Source organism: Callionymus lyra, chromosome 1 (assembly GCF_982586985.1).
Source record: "Callionymus lyra chromosome 1, fCalLyr1.hap1.1, whole genome shotgun sequence".
Lineage (NCBI taxonomy): Eukaryota > Metazoa > Chordata > Actinopteri > Syngnathiformes > Callionymidae > Callionymus > Callionymus lyra.
In genome coordinates this window covers 4,241,066-4,259,226 of record NC_141818.1, presented here as the reverse complement: position 1 = coordinate 4,259,226, position 18,161 = coordinate 4,241,066, and the positions used below count along the sequence as shown (strand labels likewise).

Genomic DNA, 18,161 nt, shown 5'->3' with positions numbered 1-18,161 from the left:
ACCTCTCGACCGCACACGTGTTACCCCTGAACCTCTCAACCGCACACGTGTAACCCTGAATCTTTCGACCGCACACGTGTAACCCCCGAACCTCTCGACCGCACATGTATAACCCCTGAACCTCTCGACCACACACATATAATGCCTGAACCTCTCGACCGCACACGTGTAACCGCTGAACCTCTCGACCGTACACATGTAACCCCTGAACCGCTCGACCGCACACATGTAACCCCTGAACCGCTCGACCGCACACATGTAACCCCTGAACCTCTCGACCGCACACATGTAACCCCTGAACCTCTCGACTGCACACATGTAATCCCTGAACCCCTCAGCCACACACGTGTAACCCCCGAACCTCTCGACCGCACACATGTAACACCCGAACCTCTCGACCGCACACATGTAACCCCTGAACCTCTCCACCGCACACATGTAACACCCGAACCTCTCGACCGCACACATGTAACCCCTGAACCTCTCGACTGCACATGTAACCTATGAACCTCTCGACCGCACATGTGTAACCCCTGAACCTCTCGACCGCACACATGTAACCCCTGAACCTCTCGACCGCATACATGAAACCCCTGAACCTCTTGACCATGCTTGTTACCCCTGAACCCTCTTTTCCAGACTCGTCTCCAACGATCCGACATATTTCACCAACACTTCATCTCACTTGATATTTCCGTGTGATGGACAGCCGGCAGCACTCGCTCGTGGAAAGGTTAGGCGACATGACAAGATCATTCTGTAAGTCCGTCAAAATGACAGAAGAGACACTGACTCGCACACGTGTCGTTACATCCCAGTCTTTTATTCCGTTCACATGATCCGAGGGAGATTCAGAGACGACTTGCTGCGGCATCAAAACGTCGACAACAAAAGCACTTTTTTTTCTTTTGAACCTGAGCTGCACCTTTTTATTCATTTCAGTAGATTATTTTCATTTTAAATACATATTTTCGTCTAGGAATGATTCCTAAAAACCACTTAAACAGCAAATAAATTAGCTTATTTCGCAGTAAAGCAGCACATTTTGGAATATATTACAGGGGATTATTAAATAGAAGGATCTTCGAGGGGATAAAATTGCATTTTTTTTCCTCATGAAAAGGGGAAAATTATCGAACTAGAGAAGATAATTATGGCTTAAAACGTAACAATACAATCTCAGGGGGGAATTTATCGTACCGTCGTTTTAAAATCCAAATTTTAATCTGGATTTCTTAGGAGTTTGAGCAAAAACTGAGGTTTTGTTTTGCTTCCTCACCCAGATGAACGGACATTTATACTGACCTGACCTCGTGGACCATGAAACCATCCCCCGAAACCAAAGGGCCTCGAAATGCCTTCGAACTTCCCCCCGAAAACAAAAAAAAAAAACAGCCACGAAAAAGTTCCAGACTCGGTATGAAAGCTTCACACGACGAAGAAAAAGCGCGAAACACATGGTTGCTCCTCAGTAGTTCTGCAGCTCCGGGATGTTCTTGAACAGGTCCAGGGAGTCCGGGTTGGAGAAAGCTCCTCGCTGCGAGACCTCCCGCCCGGCGAGGACCTGCTTGACCGCCACCTCCACCTTCTTGCCGCTGATGGTGTACTGCGTGGAGGAGAAGAAGAAGAAGAAGAAGACAGGAAGTGAAGATGGGAACGAGCCTCGACTTTTCGGCGTGTTTTCGCCGCTCACCGGAATGTCTCGCGTCTCCATGATGACGGCGGGGACGTGGCGGGCCGAGAGGGATTTTCTGATGGCGCCTTTGATCTTGGACACCAGGTCACCGGCGAACGCCCGACCGGGCGCCATTTTTAAGAAGAGGACGACTCGCTCTTCGCCGTCCGAGTTGTATTGAGGGACGCAGAGACTGTCGGTCACTTCCTCGAAGGCCTCCACTGGAGATACATGAAGAAGAGAGAAGCAACATGTATGAAGTATAATTCAGTTATAGCGCGATACTAGGGGTGACTAATCTGGTGATACAATACTTATCACGAAACAGGGACAAGGTACTTAGTGATACTGTAGTAACAAGGATTTATTTGTAGTATTGTCGAGTACTTGACTCTGGTGTTGTAGTATTTACAGACCACATGACTCTTGATGAAGTCGTAACTGATTATTTTTGTCAATTATTAATTTAAATAATATGATTTTATCTTTAAAGAAAAGATAAATAGAAGGGAAAATTCTTAGTCTTTTATTTTTGATTTATTGAGTTATCTTTAAACCTAGAACAAAACTTTTTCTTTTGACATTTTTACGTTTATTTATTTTTATGTACTCCTCCTTTTCTAATAATGTCATTTAATTTCACTACAAAATTTGATTGCGACGCATATTTTTTGTGGGCAAAGATTTCTTCTTTACACTGAAAAAACGTGTGTACAAAGTAAATATAAAAATACCGTTAAATACTTATTATTGTTGGTAATTATGTTGTTATTATAACAAATACTTAATTTGTGCCATTTTTTTTTTGAAAAATCTGAAAAAAAAAATATTTAAAATAAATAACATTGTTTTTCTTTTTAAATAAAAATATATATGTTCATTACTACATGTGATATTTTTATTTATTTCCGTGTTAAAATGTCAGTTTTGTAGGACCAAAGATATATTTGTAGTATTGTCGAGTACTTGACTCTGGTGTTGTAGTATTTACAGACCAACAGATGACTCTTGACGAAGTCGTAACTGCTTTCATTTGTTTTCAAACCAAAATATGTCCAAACATCTGCTTTAAAAGCTGCTGGAGTCACTGTATCCTCTCGTCCTCAGCCATCGCTGGAATCTGGAGGGATTTTATAGTTCCTTCAGCTGCGAAGGACATACTGACTGCTACCATCTAGTGGCCGGATGTTTAATTGCGACACAGAAATGAACAAACTCTGTGAATATTGTCTCATTTAATTTGAAAATATGTCCAAACATTACCTTTAGGTTGAATTTTAAATGTCGAAACTAAGAAGAAGATTATTTTGGGAATATTTCAATTTAATAATTTATTTATTGAAGGGTGGGATTTATTTGTACTGAACAATTGAATTGAATCACTTTTATATTAAAAGCTTCAATTTCTATTTGAATAATTTAATTTAAAAACATAAATATCAGAAGTTAAAATAAAATAAAAATGTTAAAAATAAATAGATTTTTTAAATTTTAATTATTTAAAATTACATTTTCTAAATTCAATATCCCATTGTGCCAACATTTATATATTTAATTCAAATTGCTACAAAAATAAAAATATAGTATTTTCAAAAATATTTTGAATTAACTGTACGAATTAGTAGATCAAACTCTATGTGTAAATAAAACGTTCATTTTATTATTTTATCTCTAAAAAAAAAAAATCTACCTTTTAATATACAAATTAAAAAGAAAATAATGTAACATTTTGAGAAAAATGTTAAACAATTATCTAATAACTAAAAAATAAATTTCAATAAAAAAGTTTCAAATTTGAAATGTAAAAATACAACTAGTGAATATCCAAATTTTCTATATTGTATCCATAACTTTTCTCACCGGAAACACATATTAATCAAAAATGTCTGCTTCGGCCATGATTTAAAATAAAATTTGTTTTCTTTAATACTTGAATAAAAGACAAAAAAGCTCATAAATATCCACCTTTTTTCTTGAGCAAAAATGTCGAGACACCTTATTAAAAACTGGACTAACAGTAGAAATCCATAGGTTTTTTGAGAGCTTTGTCTTTTGGCTCAGCTCTTTCGTTTATAAAGGAGAAAAGCTAACAACGTTAGCATTGAGCTGCTTATGGCTTTTAGTTGCATTAACTAATCTTATCCTGATGATAAGATTCCAGGGTTGAGTCAGTACTTGGGTGACTTAGGTCAGTCTGTCAAACTGAGCCTGAGAAACCTGGGTGTTGTATTTGATAAAGACATGTCTCTTGTTCAACACTGCAGAAAACTGACCAGAAACTGTTTCCTTCAACTGAGAAAAATCTCTAAACTTAGGAAAATGTTGTCACAACATGATCTGGAGCTTGTAATCCATGCGTTTGTTTCTTCTCGTCTGGACTATTGTAACAGTTTGTTTTCATGTCTTAACAAGAAGGATCTGTCTCGCCTGCAGTTGATTCAGAACTCTGCAGCGAGAATTCTGACCCGCTCTAGTAGAAGAACTCACATTTCTCCTGATCCTTAAAACTCTGCACTGGCTTCCAGTTTCTTTCAGGATCAACTTTAAAATTCTGGTTCTTACTTTCAGATCTATTCATGGTCAGGCTCCTCCTTACATCACTGATCTGATCCAGCCTTACACCCCAGCTCGGGCTCTGAGGTCTGTGGATCAGAATCTACTTATGGTTCCTCGCACACGGCTCAGGACCAGAGGAAATCTTTTCAGGCTGTTGCTCCTAAGCTTTGGAACGATCTTCCTCTCTCTTTGCGCTTGATGGATCTACTGACTCCTTTAAGAAACATCTTAAGACGTTTCTATTTGTTCAGGCTTTTCCTTGATTTTCTGGAACTCCTATGTTGTTCTCAGTATTATCTTGATCTTTAAAGTATATACTGTACTTTTTTGAGTATTGTTTTGATTGTTTAAGCGCTTTGTGACCCTGGTCTCGAAAAGCGCTATATAAATAAATATTACTTACTTACTTACTTACTAACTAACGATAAACAAATAAAAAGCTTCAAAAAGAAAACATGTATCTTGTCTTTTCAGGCCGAGACAACAACTCGCCGTCACCGGAGCATCTTTCCGTAGAAAACATTTTAACTCACCGATGTTGTAGATCTCCGAGCTGCCGAAGCGAACTCCGTTGGGGTTCAACGTCCCGTCGCTGACGGAGACATTCAGAAGTGTGTCAGGGAAGCAAAAAAACACTCTTTTAATTGAATAAAAGAGCCGAAGGATCAACGAGTGGCGACTGACCTTCTCCCGAGCATCACGACTCCTCCGGTCTTAGCGTTGATCTTACAGTAGTCGCCGTGAGCCCACACGCCTGCGGAGAGAGAGGACGCCATGTTGGTTTTCACTCCTTTGAAAGAATGTTAAATCATTCCTTCTTTTTTTGTTCGGTTACCTGGATACGTGGAGAAGTAAGCTTTGTGGTATTTGCTTCCGTTCTCGTCGTTCCAGAAGTGTGTCGGCTGGCAGGGCATCGGTTTCAAACACACCAGCTCGCCGCTCTCGCCCCACACTGGCTCACCTGGACACGTACACGAGTACTCTGGTTATAAATTAATGTATTTTCTTTTAAAAACCTCACCCTTTACTCTCTAAAACACATCACTCAGAACAAAACACTTTCTGTTCTCGAAAACTGAATTTTGAAACAATACTATATATCATTTGTTATGATGTGTGATAAGGAAGTTTATCAGTGTTATCAGTATATTTAGGGAATTTAACATTTTAAATGTTGAAACATTAAAGGTTATTCATTTTTTATTGAAGCATTGAAATATGTTTTTTAAATAATTGAATTGGAACTGATTTCATAATTATATGTTTTAATTTAATACAAATAAAAGGTTGAATTACTTTTCCTTTATACAACAATTGCAGTATTTCTTACATACATTTTTCTTATACACATAACTCCTCAAAAATAGTATTTATTTGTATTATTATTATTATAGATTTAAGTCTTTAAATTTCAATATCTTATAATGAATTTAGAATTTGGTAATTTTTAAATTATCTAAACTATAATGTGAAACTCTACGTCCAATTTAATATTCTGATGGAACTGATATATTCCATAGACTATTTGTATCTTTAAAACTAAATCATGTTTAACACCTTAAATTATCTTAGAACATATTCATCTGTTCAAAATATCACTTACCAGTCATTGTTTTTATTTACATGTTTATCTGGTGCAGTTTTCAGTTAGCTTACCTTAGCTTAGCTTATTACATCAATGTAGTCATTTTTCTCTGAAAAGACTATTTTAACAACAAAATTATTACAATTCCTTTATAAATACATCGTAAATGATGATTTAAAATAATGAGAGTTTATTTGGAAGAGATTATAATAGCACAAGTTAGCAGAATGTTACTGCGTAGCAAAGATAACCCCAAGAGATTTTATTATGCTAATAGTTAGCATTAGCATTTTCTTGCTAATCGTCTACAATGCAACAATTTTATTTTGAATTAAACGTTTTCTTAATGGCTATTTTCTGTACACATAATGTTCTAACAATGATATCAATAATAAAAATACTACTTTTTAAGGATTGTTACTTTTTTGCAAAGTGAAGAAAAAAGAATGTAAAAAAAAAGGTCAATTTCAGTTCTTCGAAATAAAACAACTCTGCATTAAAAAGTCATATGAAAAGATGGTAGAAAATAAGAGTACATATAATAATTCAATATCAGGAGAATGTTAGTGGTTTTGCGAATATTACACTGTGAGACATAAATACATGAATAGTTAGCGTTAGCATCGTATCATTTAGCCCCAGAGAACCCATCATATTTCATTCATTTAATGAAAATGAAGGTTACAAACGTGACGCCTCCATCTTTAAAAATTATTCCCGTGTGTGGCCTCGCACATCCTCCCTCAGGACGGTGTTACCAGCTTAGAGTCGGACTAATATAATCCCCGATTCCTCCCACAAAACTGCCTTTAAATCATCCCTCGATCCACTCCTCCTTTCTGGCCGAGGTGGAGGAAACGCCGCCGCTGGGATGGAGGGACTCGGATCGATAAGATAAACATTGAAGCTTCTCGGGAAGATAGAAATCGTTTTTTCCGGTGGTTTTCGGATCAGATTGGGGAGGAGAAGAAGAAGAAAAAAACTCCCAAAAGTTGCAGTTGCTTCTTCATTTTTGTCGTCTTTGCACTTTGTTAAACTATAAAAAGCGACACATTTAAAGGGGTCTTGGGAAGAGAAGCCACTGCAGCAGTCGTAACACTTATTTAACTCCAGCTACACACTTCATAGATGTTTTGACAAACTTTTTAGAAACACTAATCCAAGTGTTGGTCCGGTTCTTACCGTCCAGGTTCCAGGCCTGCACGGCCATGCCCAGGTTCCTGGTCTGGATCTCCCCCCGGTACACCGGCACGGTCGGGTTCTGACCCATGAAGCAGGACACGATGTCGGTGCCACCTTCACAGAAGCAGATATTCAAGGTTAGTGAGAGTTTTAGACTCCGAGTACAGCTTACATTTGACATTAAAACAAACTATTGTTTTCAGTTTTCCAACAAGGTTTAAAGTGTAAAACTACCATAATAATCAAACGACAACTACTTCCTACATTAACAGTGACACATTTTAACTCCTGGACTAAAAAACTCCACATAATACAATAAAAACAAACGGTAAAAAATCTAAAGCAAAACACCAGTACAATAACAGTGAAAGTTAACATTTTAAACAAAGAACTATAAGTATATAAACTGTACGCTTAGTCTACACTTGAACTACCAAAGGCTAATGTTAGCATAGAGCTAATCTTTTGTCCAAATACATAACGTTTACTGTCGAGGCTCAAAACTTTTAAAATTAGGAACGAAAATGTACTTTTTCACCCCAGACTCAAGAACTAATGGCTTGTTGAATGAATCCTAGATGTTGTAGTTTCATGGTTTAGCCTAAAACTGAGATTTAGTCGTTGTTGCGGGCCACATGAAATGACTTGGCAGGGCCATATTTGGCCCCCGGGCCACCTATTTTCTAGGAATTGAAACTGAAAGAAATGTAGCCTCAAGTACTGTGGGAAAGTCAACCATCTTGACTTCTAGAAAATGTGTTAGAAGTTTTGGAAAATATCGATACACTTAAATATTATCTTTTTTTTTCTCATGAGAGAAAAAAATCAATTTTCAACAGCTTTGGATCGATTTTTTATTTACAGTTAACATGCAAATATTAGAGGCTTTCGTTCATTTTTGTGTTTCAATTTAACTTCCAACTGCTACATGGCATCAGTCACTACGTCCTCCACAGCTAAAGAAAGAATGATGACTGAGGACGAGAGGATACAGTGACTTCAGTAGCTTTTAGAAGCAGATGTTTGGACATATTTTGGTTTGAATACAAATGAAAGCAGTTACGACTTCGTCAAGAGTCATGTGGTCTGTAAATACTGCAAAACCAGAGTCAAGTACTCGACAATACTACAAATATATCCTCGTTACTACAGTATCACTTTATATTGTATCATTGCCCCTGTACATCGTGATACAAATAGAAAATGAAATAATCCTTTTTTTTTCTTTTTTTTGGTGCCATTAAACATTTGAAATTCCACTTTTTTCTCTTTTTTAGTATAAAATAAAATAATTCAATTTTGTTTACAAATAACATGCAAATATTCACAGTGTTTGTTCTTTTATCTGTATCAATTGAACTTCCGGCCACGAGATGGAAGCACTTATTATGTCCTCCTTAGGTAAAGGAACAAGGAAATCCCACCAGATCCCAGCGATGACTGAGGACGAGAGGATACAGTCGACTGGAGCCGCTTTTAAAGCTGATGTTTGGACGTATTTTGGTTTCAAAACAAATAAAAGTAGTTACGACTTCGTCAAGAGTAATGTAGTCTGTAAATTCTGCAACACCAGAGTAAAGTACTCGACAATACTACAAGTATATCCTCGTTACTAGAGTATCGCAATGTACTATGTATCATGATACACATCACCAGATTACTTCACCGTGGAGTCAAACTTAGTGGAAGTTAACGGTGGACTCAGTGGGACCAGAGCAACCACAGGTGTGGAACTCCCCCCCCCCCCCCAAAACCAGAACCACCAGCGAGCCCTGAGAGCCCACCAGGTTGTCTTGACGTCTGCACCTCGTCTGACCTACATAGACGCTCGTGTTCCTCAAAGTGAAACCACACACAGACACACAACCGTTTCTCCGATCGCACACAACACACATTTGTCTCGGCGCACCTTCCAATAATCCACGGCTTCTGACAACTTCTCTTCATCTCCCGCCCCGTCGTTCCTCCTCCTCCTCCAGCGCTCAGCATCACAGGCTCCATCCATCCATCCATCCATCCATCCATCTCTGCTGCTCCCTGCCCTTCCCTCGCTCCATCTCTCACTCATCCCGCCCTCATTTCAGTGTCTGGAAGCTTGTTTTCGGCTCTAATTGGATCCCAGGAGGAACAACTTTGTCTTCTGATTAAATACAAGTGCTTATGTAGGAGAGGCCATTATTTGTATTGTTACACTCTTTTTATTGGGTAATTATGTGAAAACACACACACTAATACGCTGCTGCTTTCACGGTGCACCTCGACTTTCATCTGCGTGTGCGACGGCGCCAGATATTTATCTAAATCCAATAAAACTCCACATAAAACACCTTAATATAGGCTGAATGTTCGCAGCACAACAGACCTTAAAATAGGTTAATGTCGAAGAATAAGTGAACAAAACTGACATTTTAACACAGAAATAAATCAAATATCACATGCATTGATGAATATATTAAAAAGAAAAACATTGTTATTCATTTTAAATCGTTATTTTTTTAAAAACATGCAAATATTAGAGGCGTCTGTTCATTTTTGTGATGAAATCAAACTTCCAACTGCTACATGGCAGCGGTCATTACATCCGCCACAGCTAAAGAAAGAATGGTGACTGAGGACAAGAGGATACAGTTGACTCGAGCGGCTTTTAAAGCTGATGTTTGGACATATTTTGGTTCGAGAACAAATGAAAGCAGTTACGACTTTGTCAAGAGTCATGTGGTCTGTAAATACTACAATACCAGAGTCAAGTACTCGACAATACTACAAATATATCTTTGGTCCTACAAAACTGACATTTTAACACGGAAATAAATCAAATATCACATGCAGTGATGAACATATTAAAAAGAAAAACATTGTTATTCATTTTAAATCGTTATTTTTCTAAAAACATGCAAATATTAGAGGCGTCTGTTCATTTTTGTGTCGCAATCAAATTCCAACTGCTACATGGCAGCGGTCATTACATCCGCCACAGCTTAAGATAGAATGGTGACTGAGGACAAGAGGATACAGTCGACTCGAGCGGCTTTTAAAGCTGATGTTTGGACATATTTTGTCTTTGACTTCATCAAGAGTCATGTGGTCTGTAAATTCTACGACCCAGAGTCAAGTACTGGACAATACTACACATATATACTTGTTACTACAGTAACACAATATATTGTATCATTGCCCCTGTATCGTGACAAGTATAGAAAATAAAATGATTATTTATTTTTTGTAAAATTAACATGCAGATATTCAAAGTATTTTCATTTTTATTGCACAATTAAACCTTTCAAATCCCCTTTATTCACTTTTTATGTTTTATATTTAATAAATTCATTGTGAATAAATAAAAAAAATGTACAGCCAACATGCAAATATTCACAGGGTTTGTTCATTTTTTTGTGTCGCAATTACATTTCCGGCCAATAGATGGCAGCAATCATTACGCCCTTCGCAGCTGAAGGAACAATATCCCGCCAGATCACGGTTATGACTGAGGACGAGAGGATACAGTCGACTCCAGAAGCTTTTAAAGCTGATGTTTGGACATATTTTGAAAGTCTGTGGTCTGTAAATTCTGCAACACCAGAGTCAAGTACTCGACAATACTACAAATATATCTTTGGTCCTACAAAACTGACATTTTAACACGGAAATAAATAAAATATCACATGTAGTAATGAACATATATATTTTTATTTAAAAAGAAAAACAATGTTATTTATTTTAAATCGTTTTTTTTTAGATTTTTCAAAAAAAAATGGCACAAATTAAGTATTTTTTATAATAACAACATAATTACCAACAATAATAAGTATTTAACGGTATTTTTATATTTACTTTGTATACATGTTTTTTCAGTGTAAAGAAAAATCTTTGCCCACAAAAAATATGCGTCGCAATCAAATTTTGCAGTGAAATTAAATGACATTATTAGAAAAGGAGGAGTACATAAAAATAAATAAACGTAAAAATGTCAAAAGAAAACGTTTTGTTCTAGGTTTAAAGATAACTCAATAAATAAAAGACTAGGAATTTTTCCTTCTATTTATCTTTTCTTTAAAGATAAAATCATATTATTTAAATTAATAATTGACAAAAATAAGTACAAACACTACATTTAATAGATTTTTAATAGCTAAAGCTAAAGCTAATTATTTGAACTTTAACTAGTATTTTGCTGAAGTGAAGATCACAATTTTACATTTGATTTATTATATATATTCCAGCATTAAAATGGCTCGTGTGAGTAAAATCCTGAATACCTCGCAGGAGCCTCTGCTCCGTGATTGGATTTTAAATATCAGAAAAAAAAAGATGTGAACTCTGGCAGAGGAACCGACCGAGAACATATGGACAGTCAGACGGTTTCATACGAGGAAGCTGAGAATCCAGCAGGCCAAGTGTTACAACACCCGACGACGAGCATCAGGGGTCTGTTGGTGTGTGTGTCACACACACACCAACACACAAACACACACACTACAGTAGCAGAACAATGTGAAACTTATGGAAAAACAACAAGAGTGTTGGCTTGTTGTCACTTTACGTCATCAAGTCGAAATATACATTATATACACACTGAAACACGGACACAATACAAACACACAGACTCACACACAATCACACGCACAGATGTACACACAAACGGACATAGACAGACTCACAGAGAGAGACACACACACAGACACACACAAACGCACATAGACAGAAAGACTCACACATCCAGAATAACCTAGACGTACTTATAGACTCACATACACAAAAACACAAAGAGACTCACACACAGACACAAACACACAGAGACTCACACGTATACAGTAATCACACAGATGCACACACAGACTCACACAGGTACAATCACAAAGATACACACGGACAGACAAACTCGAAAACACAGACACACAAACGCAAGATACACAAACACAGAAACTTACACTGACTGACTCACACACACACAGAATCACACACACACAGATGTACACACAAACGGACATAGACAGACTCGCAGAGAGAGAGACACATAGACTGACACACACTCAGACTCACACACAAACACACATGGACAGAAAGACTCACACATCCAGAATCACCCAGACGTACTTATAGACTCACACACACACAAAAACACAAAGAGACTCACACACACGTAAACAGACACAGACTCACACACACAGAATCACACACAGACACACACAGATGCACACACAGGCAGAATCACAAAGATACACACGCACAAAACAGAAACTGAATTAAAGTAGTTTTATTACGATAAGCGACGACTACTCAGCAATAGTTGTGTTGTTACATGCTACACACAGACTCACACACAGGAAAAGGTCAAGCATCCCAGCATACACGCGTCAATGGGGACACACGCACACACACACACACACACACACACGCACACACACACACACACACACACACACATACACACACAGCTACAGAGGGCATCAACCTCAGGGGGTCAAAGATGGGATGTTGGCAGCCAACATGGTAGCCGCCTGCTGTTGCCCTTGACAACCAGCGCTAACTTTGCCGGGGCACAACCTGCTGTGGACGCACAACCTGCTGCGGACACACACAGACACACAACTCTCTTGTCGGTCTCGTGAGAAGATGATTGATGGCGTTTTTTTGGTGCAGACGCTAGTGAAGATAGAGCTGCTGGTTTGAAATGGACAAGAGCCATGAGTTTGTGTGTGTGTGTGTCTGTTGACAGTGTTGTGTGTGTGTGTGTGTGAGTCTGTTGACAATGGAATAAATGTGTGCGTCAGTCATCTCTTCTGTTTCCTAAATGTTAAACATTTTATAATTCTAACGATTGACAGTTCTGTCAGAGCGACAATGGACCACAACCTCCACTGTGTGAGTGTGTAGGTGTGTTTGTGTGTCTGTGTTTGTGTGAGTCTGTTTATGTTTGTGTGTGTGTGTAACAGTCCATGTCAGTCTCTGTGTGTGTGTGTGTGTGTGTGTGTGTGTGTGTGTGTGTGTGTGTGTGTGTGTGTGTGTGTGTGTGTGTGTGTGTGTGTGTGTGTGTGTGTGTGTGTGAGTCTGTTTATGTTTGTGTGTGTGAATGTGTGTGATTCAACTTTTTTGAGTTTGTGTGTGCATCTGTGTGTTTTGTGAGTCTGTGTCTGTCTATGTGTGTGTCTGTGTGTGAGTCTCTGTGTGTTTTCGTGTACGTGTGTGTCAGTCTATAATTGTGAGTCTGTGTGATTTTGTGTGTGTGAATGTGTGTGATTCAACTTTTTTGAGTTTGTGTGTGCATCTGTGTGTTTGTGAGTCTGTGTCTGTCTATGTGTGTGTCTGTGTGTGTCTGTGTGTGAGTCTCTGTGTGTTTTTCGTGTGCGTGTGTGTCTGTCTATAATTGTGTCTGTGTCATTCTGGGTGTGTGAGTCTGTCTGTCTATATGTGTTGGTGTTGTGAGTCTGTTTGTGCGTCAGTCTATATGTGTGAGTCTGTCTCTGTCCGTTTGTGTGTCTGTGTGTGTACATATGTGTGTACGATTCTGTGTGTGTGAGTCCGTGTCGGTCTGCGCGTGTGCGCATCCATATCCGTGTGTATGATGTGCGTGTATTAAAGTTTGTGCATGTATGTTAGTGTGTGTGTTAGTGTGTGTGTGTAGTAGTGTTGTCACCTGAGATGGAGCCCAGCAACACGTCGCTCTTGATGCAGCGATAAACGTAGTCGTAGCTCTGAGGCTTGAGGGGAGAACCTGTGGACAGGATGGTGTGTAGCGACTGGAGGTTGTGTGTCTCCGCTGCAGGAGAAACACAACAAAGAAACGAGTGAGAAGAAAGAGGAAGAAATTTAAAAAAAAAGTTGCATAAAGAGTAGCTAGCATGTTTTACGAGGAGAAGATTTTGTGTACTTCCTTCTTCACCTCTTCATTCTTGTGTCAAGTACACACAAGTGCAAACACAAACACACAAATCCTCGCTGACAGTCAAACACTATAGTGACTCATAACATGTTTATTCACATAACATACATATTTATCCGTAAGGAGAATTAAAACACTGGTTCCTGGTGTCGTGTTACAGTTGTGCGACCATGAATACGTGTGCGATCGGAGCCGACAACACACTGCAGACCCACAACCCTCCTACAGTCTCTTCCCTCGAGCAAACACTAGTGGTTCCACCCCCTGCCATCCTTCCAGGTGTCTGCTCCAAATGTCAGCCCCGGGAAAAGGGCCTCTCCGTTGGGACAGCCGGAGAGGAAGTGTCCCCCACCGGCCCCCGTTCGATGGAGGCCCCCACCTCACACACACACACACACACGCTAACACACACACACACAGCTAGCGACATGATTTAGTGAGATATTTTCACGAGATTGTATCAATTTTATCCTTTTTTTAATCATAGTTTTTATAATTTACATTACAATAAAGTGTGTTTAAAATAAAATACTTCATTTATTTTATATAATTAATGGTTAGCAAAGCATTTGTTCATTTTTGTGTTGCAATTAAACTTCTTTATATTCTTTGGCAGTTATTTAAGTCCTCCAAAGCTAAAGGAACCATGAAATCCTGCAGGATTCCGGCGATGACTGAGGACGAGAGGATACACTGACACCAGCAGGTTTTAAAGCTGATGTTTGGACATATTTTGGTTTCAAAACAAACATTAAATAAAGTGTGTATAAAATAAAATAATTTTTTAGTTAGTTAGTTTGTTCATTTTTGTGTCTCAATTAAACATTTGCCCACTATATAGCAGCAGTCATTACGTCCTTCCCAGCTGAAGAAACAATGAACTCCCACCAGATTTAAGAGATGACTGAGGATGAGAGGATACAGTCGACTCCAGCTGCTTTTAAAGCTGATGTTTGGACATATTTTGGTTTAAAAACTAAAGTTACGACTTCGTCAAGAGTCATGTGGTCTGTAAATTCTGCAACACCAGAGTCAAGTACTCGACAATACTACACATATTTACTTGTTTATAATAAGCAACAAGAAGAATTAAACTATCATACAGCTAATACTGGAGCATTTTTAAAGGAGACTTTAGATAAAGATAAAATTCTCCGGGTTACCATTTTGACTTTACAATAACTTTAGACCCCCTCCAGAAGATTGACCTACTTTTTTTAGACGCCACTTAAAAGACAACAGGAGACAGGAATTGAGCATTTTTTGTTATTTGTCTCTTAGCTTAACTCTTTTTTTCCCTCCATGCACTCATGACAAGACCCTAAGATCCTGGAACTTCAACACAAAACAATGTAGTGAAGTGTGTAGCGGCCGCTAAAAGGGGTGGAAAATATCACAATAAATGGTGTATTTAGGTAGAAAAATTAAGGGATAGTATAGAGGAATGGAATTTCTTTAAAGATGCTACGTGCTATCATGCTAATTCTTAAGTTGCCACGTAAACAAAGGTTCAAATGCTAAATAAAATAAAAAACACAAAACTCTGGTTCTGTCAGAGTCCAGGACTCACCAGGTTTCAGGTTCCTCTCCTGCAGCACTGACAGCCACTTGGCTCCGGTACCGAAGATCGTGATGCTGGAAACAGAAATTTAAAAACCAGAGAAGAAGAAACAATGTCATTAATCAAACGGAAGGTTATGTTTTGAAGACTGATATTGAGATGAAAATTATTTTCTTTTTTGAAGGTTTAAATGTAAAAAAAAAGGTAATAAAATAATAAAACCTTTTTGAGGTACAACTTGTGTTATCTCTGCGTCAAAGTGACACAAAAACAAATATGTTTGAGGTATCCCTTGGCTTATCTCAGGGTCAAAGTGACCCAGGGGCCTGAGAACAAATGTGTTTGTGGTATACCTTGCGTTATCTGTAGGTCAAGCTGACCTGAAAACAACTGTGTTTTTGGTATCCCTTGTGTTGTCTCTTCATCAATATGACCCAAAGGCCTGACAAAAAAAAAGTTCCTGTGGTATCCCTTGTGTTATCTCTGGGTCAAGGTGACCCCGAAAGCCCAAAATCAAATGTGTTTATGGTATCCCTTGTGTTGTCTCTGGGTCAAGGTGACCGGGATGCTTAAAAACAAATGCGTTTGAGGTATTCCTTAACATGTAATATTGTAAAAAAAATAAGCCAAAATCTAAACGTAATTGTATATTAGTTCATGTTATGTTTATTTGAATTGAATTACGGAATAACAATTGATTGCCGAAAAAAGGGGGGAATTTATTCGACAAAATCAAAGAAGTGAAAGTAAAACCAAATATGTGTGATAGATAAAAACATAAAAATATATTTTACATATCATTTAGATCCAACAGTGCATATGACCTGTTAAAAGGTGATATATTCAACTTTTTCCAACAACACACACATTAAAAACCAAAGAATATTACAGCTTAAAAAAAAGGAAAAGTACAAGAAGAATAAGTATAACACAATGCCCTTTTTCTCTTTTCGTCTCACTCCCTCTCAGTGAACTCAGCCCTTCTTTTTTTTTTCGACCGTCATTATCCACGCGTCGCAAACTTGCGGCGTCTGATTAAAAAAAAAAGCCGACAAACGCGATCGGCTCGTATCAAAGGAGACGTCGATCACAGGACATGAATTCCGCGCCCGATATGAAAGGAAAACGAGTTTCTGTGAATCCATGAATAACTGAAGCCACTTTAAAGCAAATAAAGGGCAGCGGTTAGTGAGCAGCGCTTCTGCCCTTCAAGCCCATCTGCTCCGCTCAGCAGTCGCCCAGCGTCCCTGGAGACGGGATCAGTGTTGGGGGGTGGCGGCTGCGCAAACATAAAGCAGGGTGACGGCGAAGCGAGAGTGACGCCAACCTGCCGGCGCTCGGATACGACAAACAAGCAATTTTAAAATAAAACAATGGAACGGTGTCACCTTGTTAAGACTCTCAATCCTGATCGTTACTCACTTCCTTCCGTTCTCGCCGAGCGTGAAACCAAAGCCGTCCTGACAGCTGACAACGCTCGGACGAGACTGTAAGTGACAAAACATCACTCCTTTCATCCCCCGGAAAGGCGGGCGGCCATTTTCAGCCCAGCTGTGCGAGCGAGCGGACGCGTCCATGCGTTATTTCGGAATCAATCAAAAGACAACCTCCGCCTGTCAATCAAGCGCCCCTAAAATAAACAATGGTCGGCTCGTCCGGTCCGACGTCGGAGCGCTGAACAGGAATTGAACGAGATGAGAGGTTCGATTTTCTCTTATAGGTTTGATTGATTGTTGGGGAGGAAGTCTGTTGTTGTCGAGAGACTTTGGGAGATTAGATCTGAAAAGACGTCTAATAAACTAGAGCAGGGAGTCATTTTGTTTTGTTTCTGATGCAGCAACTAAGAGAGTCCACAGAGATGAATCTGCTTTTTAGAATGAAGTGAAAGTACGTATTGATTCTGAATCAGTTCAGTCAACAGTTATTGCAGATGCTAGCAGATGCTAGCAGATGTTAGCAGATGCTAGTAGCCACATTAGCCGAGGAGACATAATGCTATACTAGGAACAACATAGCTTATTAAACATTCAGGAAAACTCTGAATGATTTTACCCAGGGGAATCAAGAACCGCAAATATAATAAAGGACCCAGAACAGAACCTTGAGGGACTCCACACAACAGATCCACTGATTTAGACCTTATTTAATTGGCAAATACACTGAAACTGCGTCGAGAAAGCGATGACGAGAACCACTGTAACACAGACCCAGACAGTCCCACTTCATCCCTCAGTCTTCTCGGCAGGATCTGGTGATCAACTGTGTCAAAGGCTGAGGACAGATCCAAGAGAACCAGAACAGTGTATTGACCCGGATCAGCCGACATCATGATGTCACTGGACACTTTCAGTAAGGACGTCTCCGTAGAGTGAGCTCAGACACCACCATCTCTAAGATCTTGGACAAGAATGGATCTTAGAAATGGGCCTGAAATTACTGTGGTTAGTCGGGTCTAAGCCTGGCTTTTTGAGTAAAGGCTTCACAATGGCATGTTTAAATGCATTGGGAAAAACCCGTGTGGAAAGGGAGAGGTTCACCATTTTAGTAACCCAGGGGCCAATTACATTGAACACTTTAATAAAGAGCCTACAGGAAGGATGTCGGCCGAGCAAGAGGAGAGCTTCATCTTGCTCACCAGTGCTGAAATATCAGCCAGAGTCACAGTGTTAAATGAGGACCACACGCTAGAGACAGGCTCAGTGACAGCAAGGGTTCCACGCAA

At 39.1% G+C, this 18,161-nt stretch overlaps 1 protein-coding gene across 1 annotated transcript in view; it reads right to left on the bottom strand.

Annotated features, from left to right (window-relative positions):
• Positions 1-802: 802 nt before the first annotated feature.
• Positions 803-18,161, bottom strand: part of aacs (acetoacetyl-CoA synthetase) — a 35,936-nt gene continuing 18,577 nt past the window's right edge. The window contains exons 11-18 of the mRNA XM_087788765.1: positions 15,449-15,513; positions 13,633-13,755; positions 6,999-7,112; positions 5,067-5,192; positions 4,916-4,985; positions 4,765-4,823; positions 1,694-1,896; positions 803-1,606 (exon numbers count right to left, since the gene is read on the bottom strand). Of these exons, the coding sequence (XP_087644891.1) occupies positions 1,469-1,606; positions 1,694-1,896; positions 4,765-4,823; positions 4,916-4,985; positions 5,067-5,192; positions 6,999-7,112; positions 13,633-13,755; positions 15,449-15,513 (898 nt within the window). The 3' untranslated portion in view covers positions 803-1,468. The remainder of the gene's footprint in view (positions 1,607-1,693; positions 1,897-4,764; positions 4,824-4,915; positions 4,986-5,066; positions 5,193-6,998; positions 7,113-13,632; positions 13,756-15,448; positions 15,514-18,161) is intronic.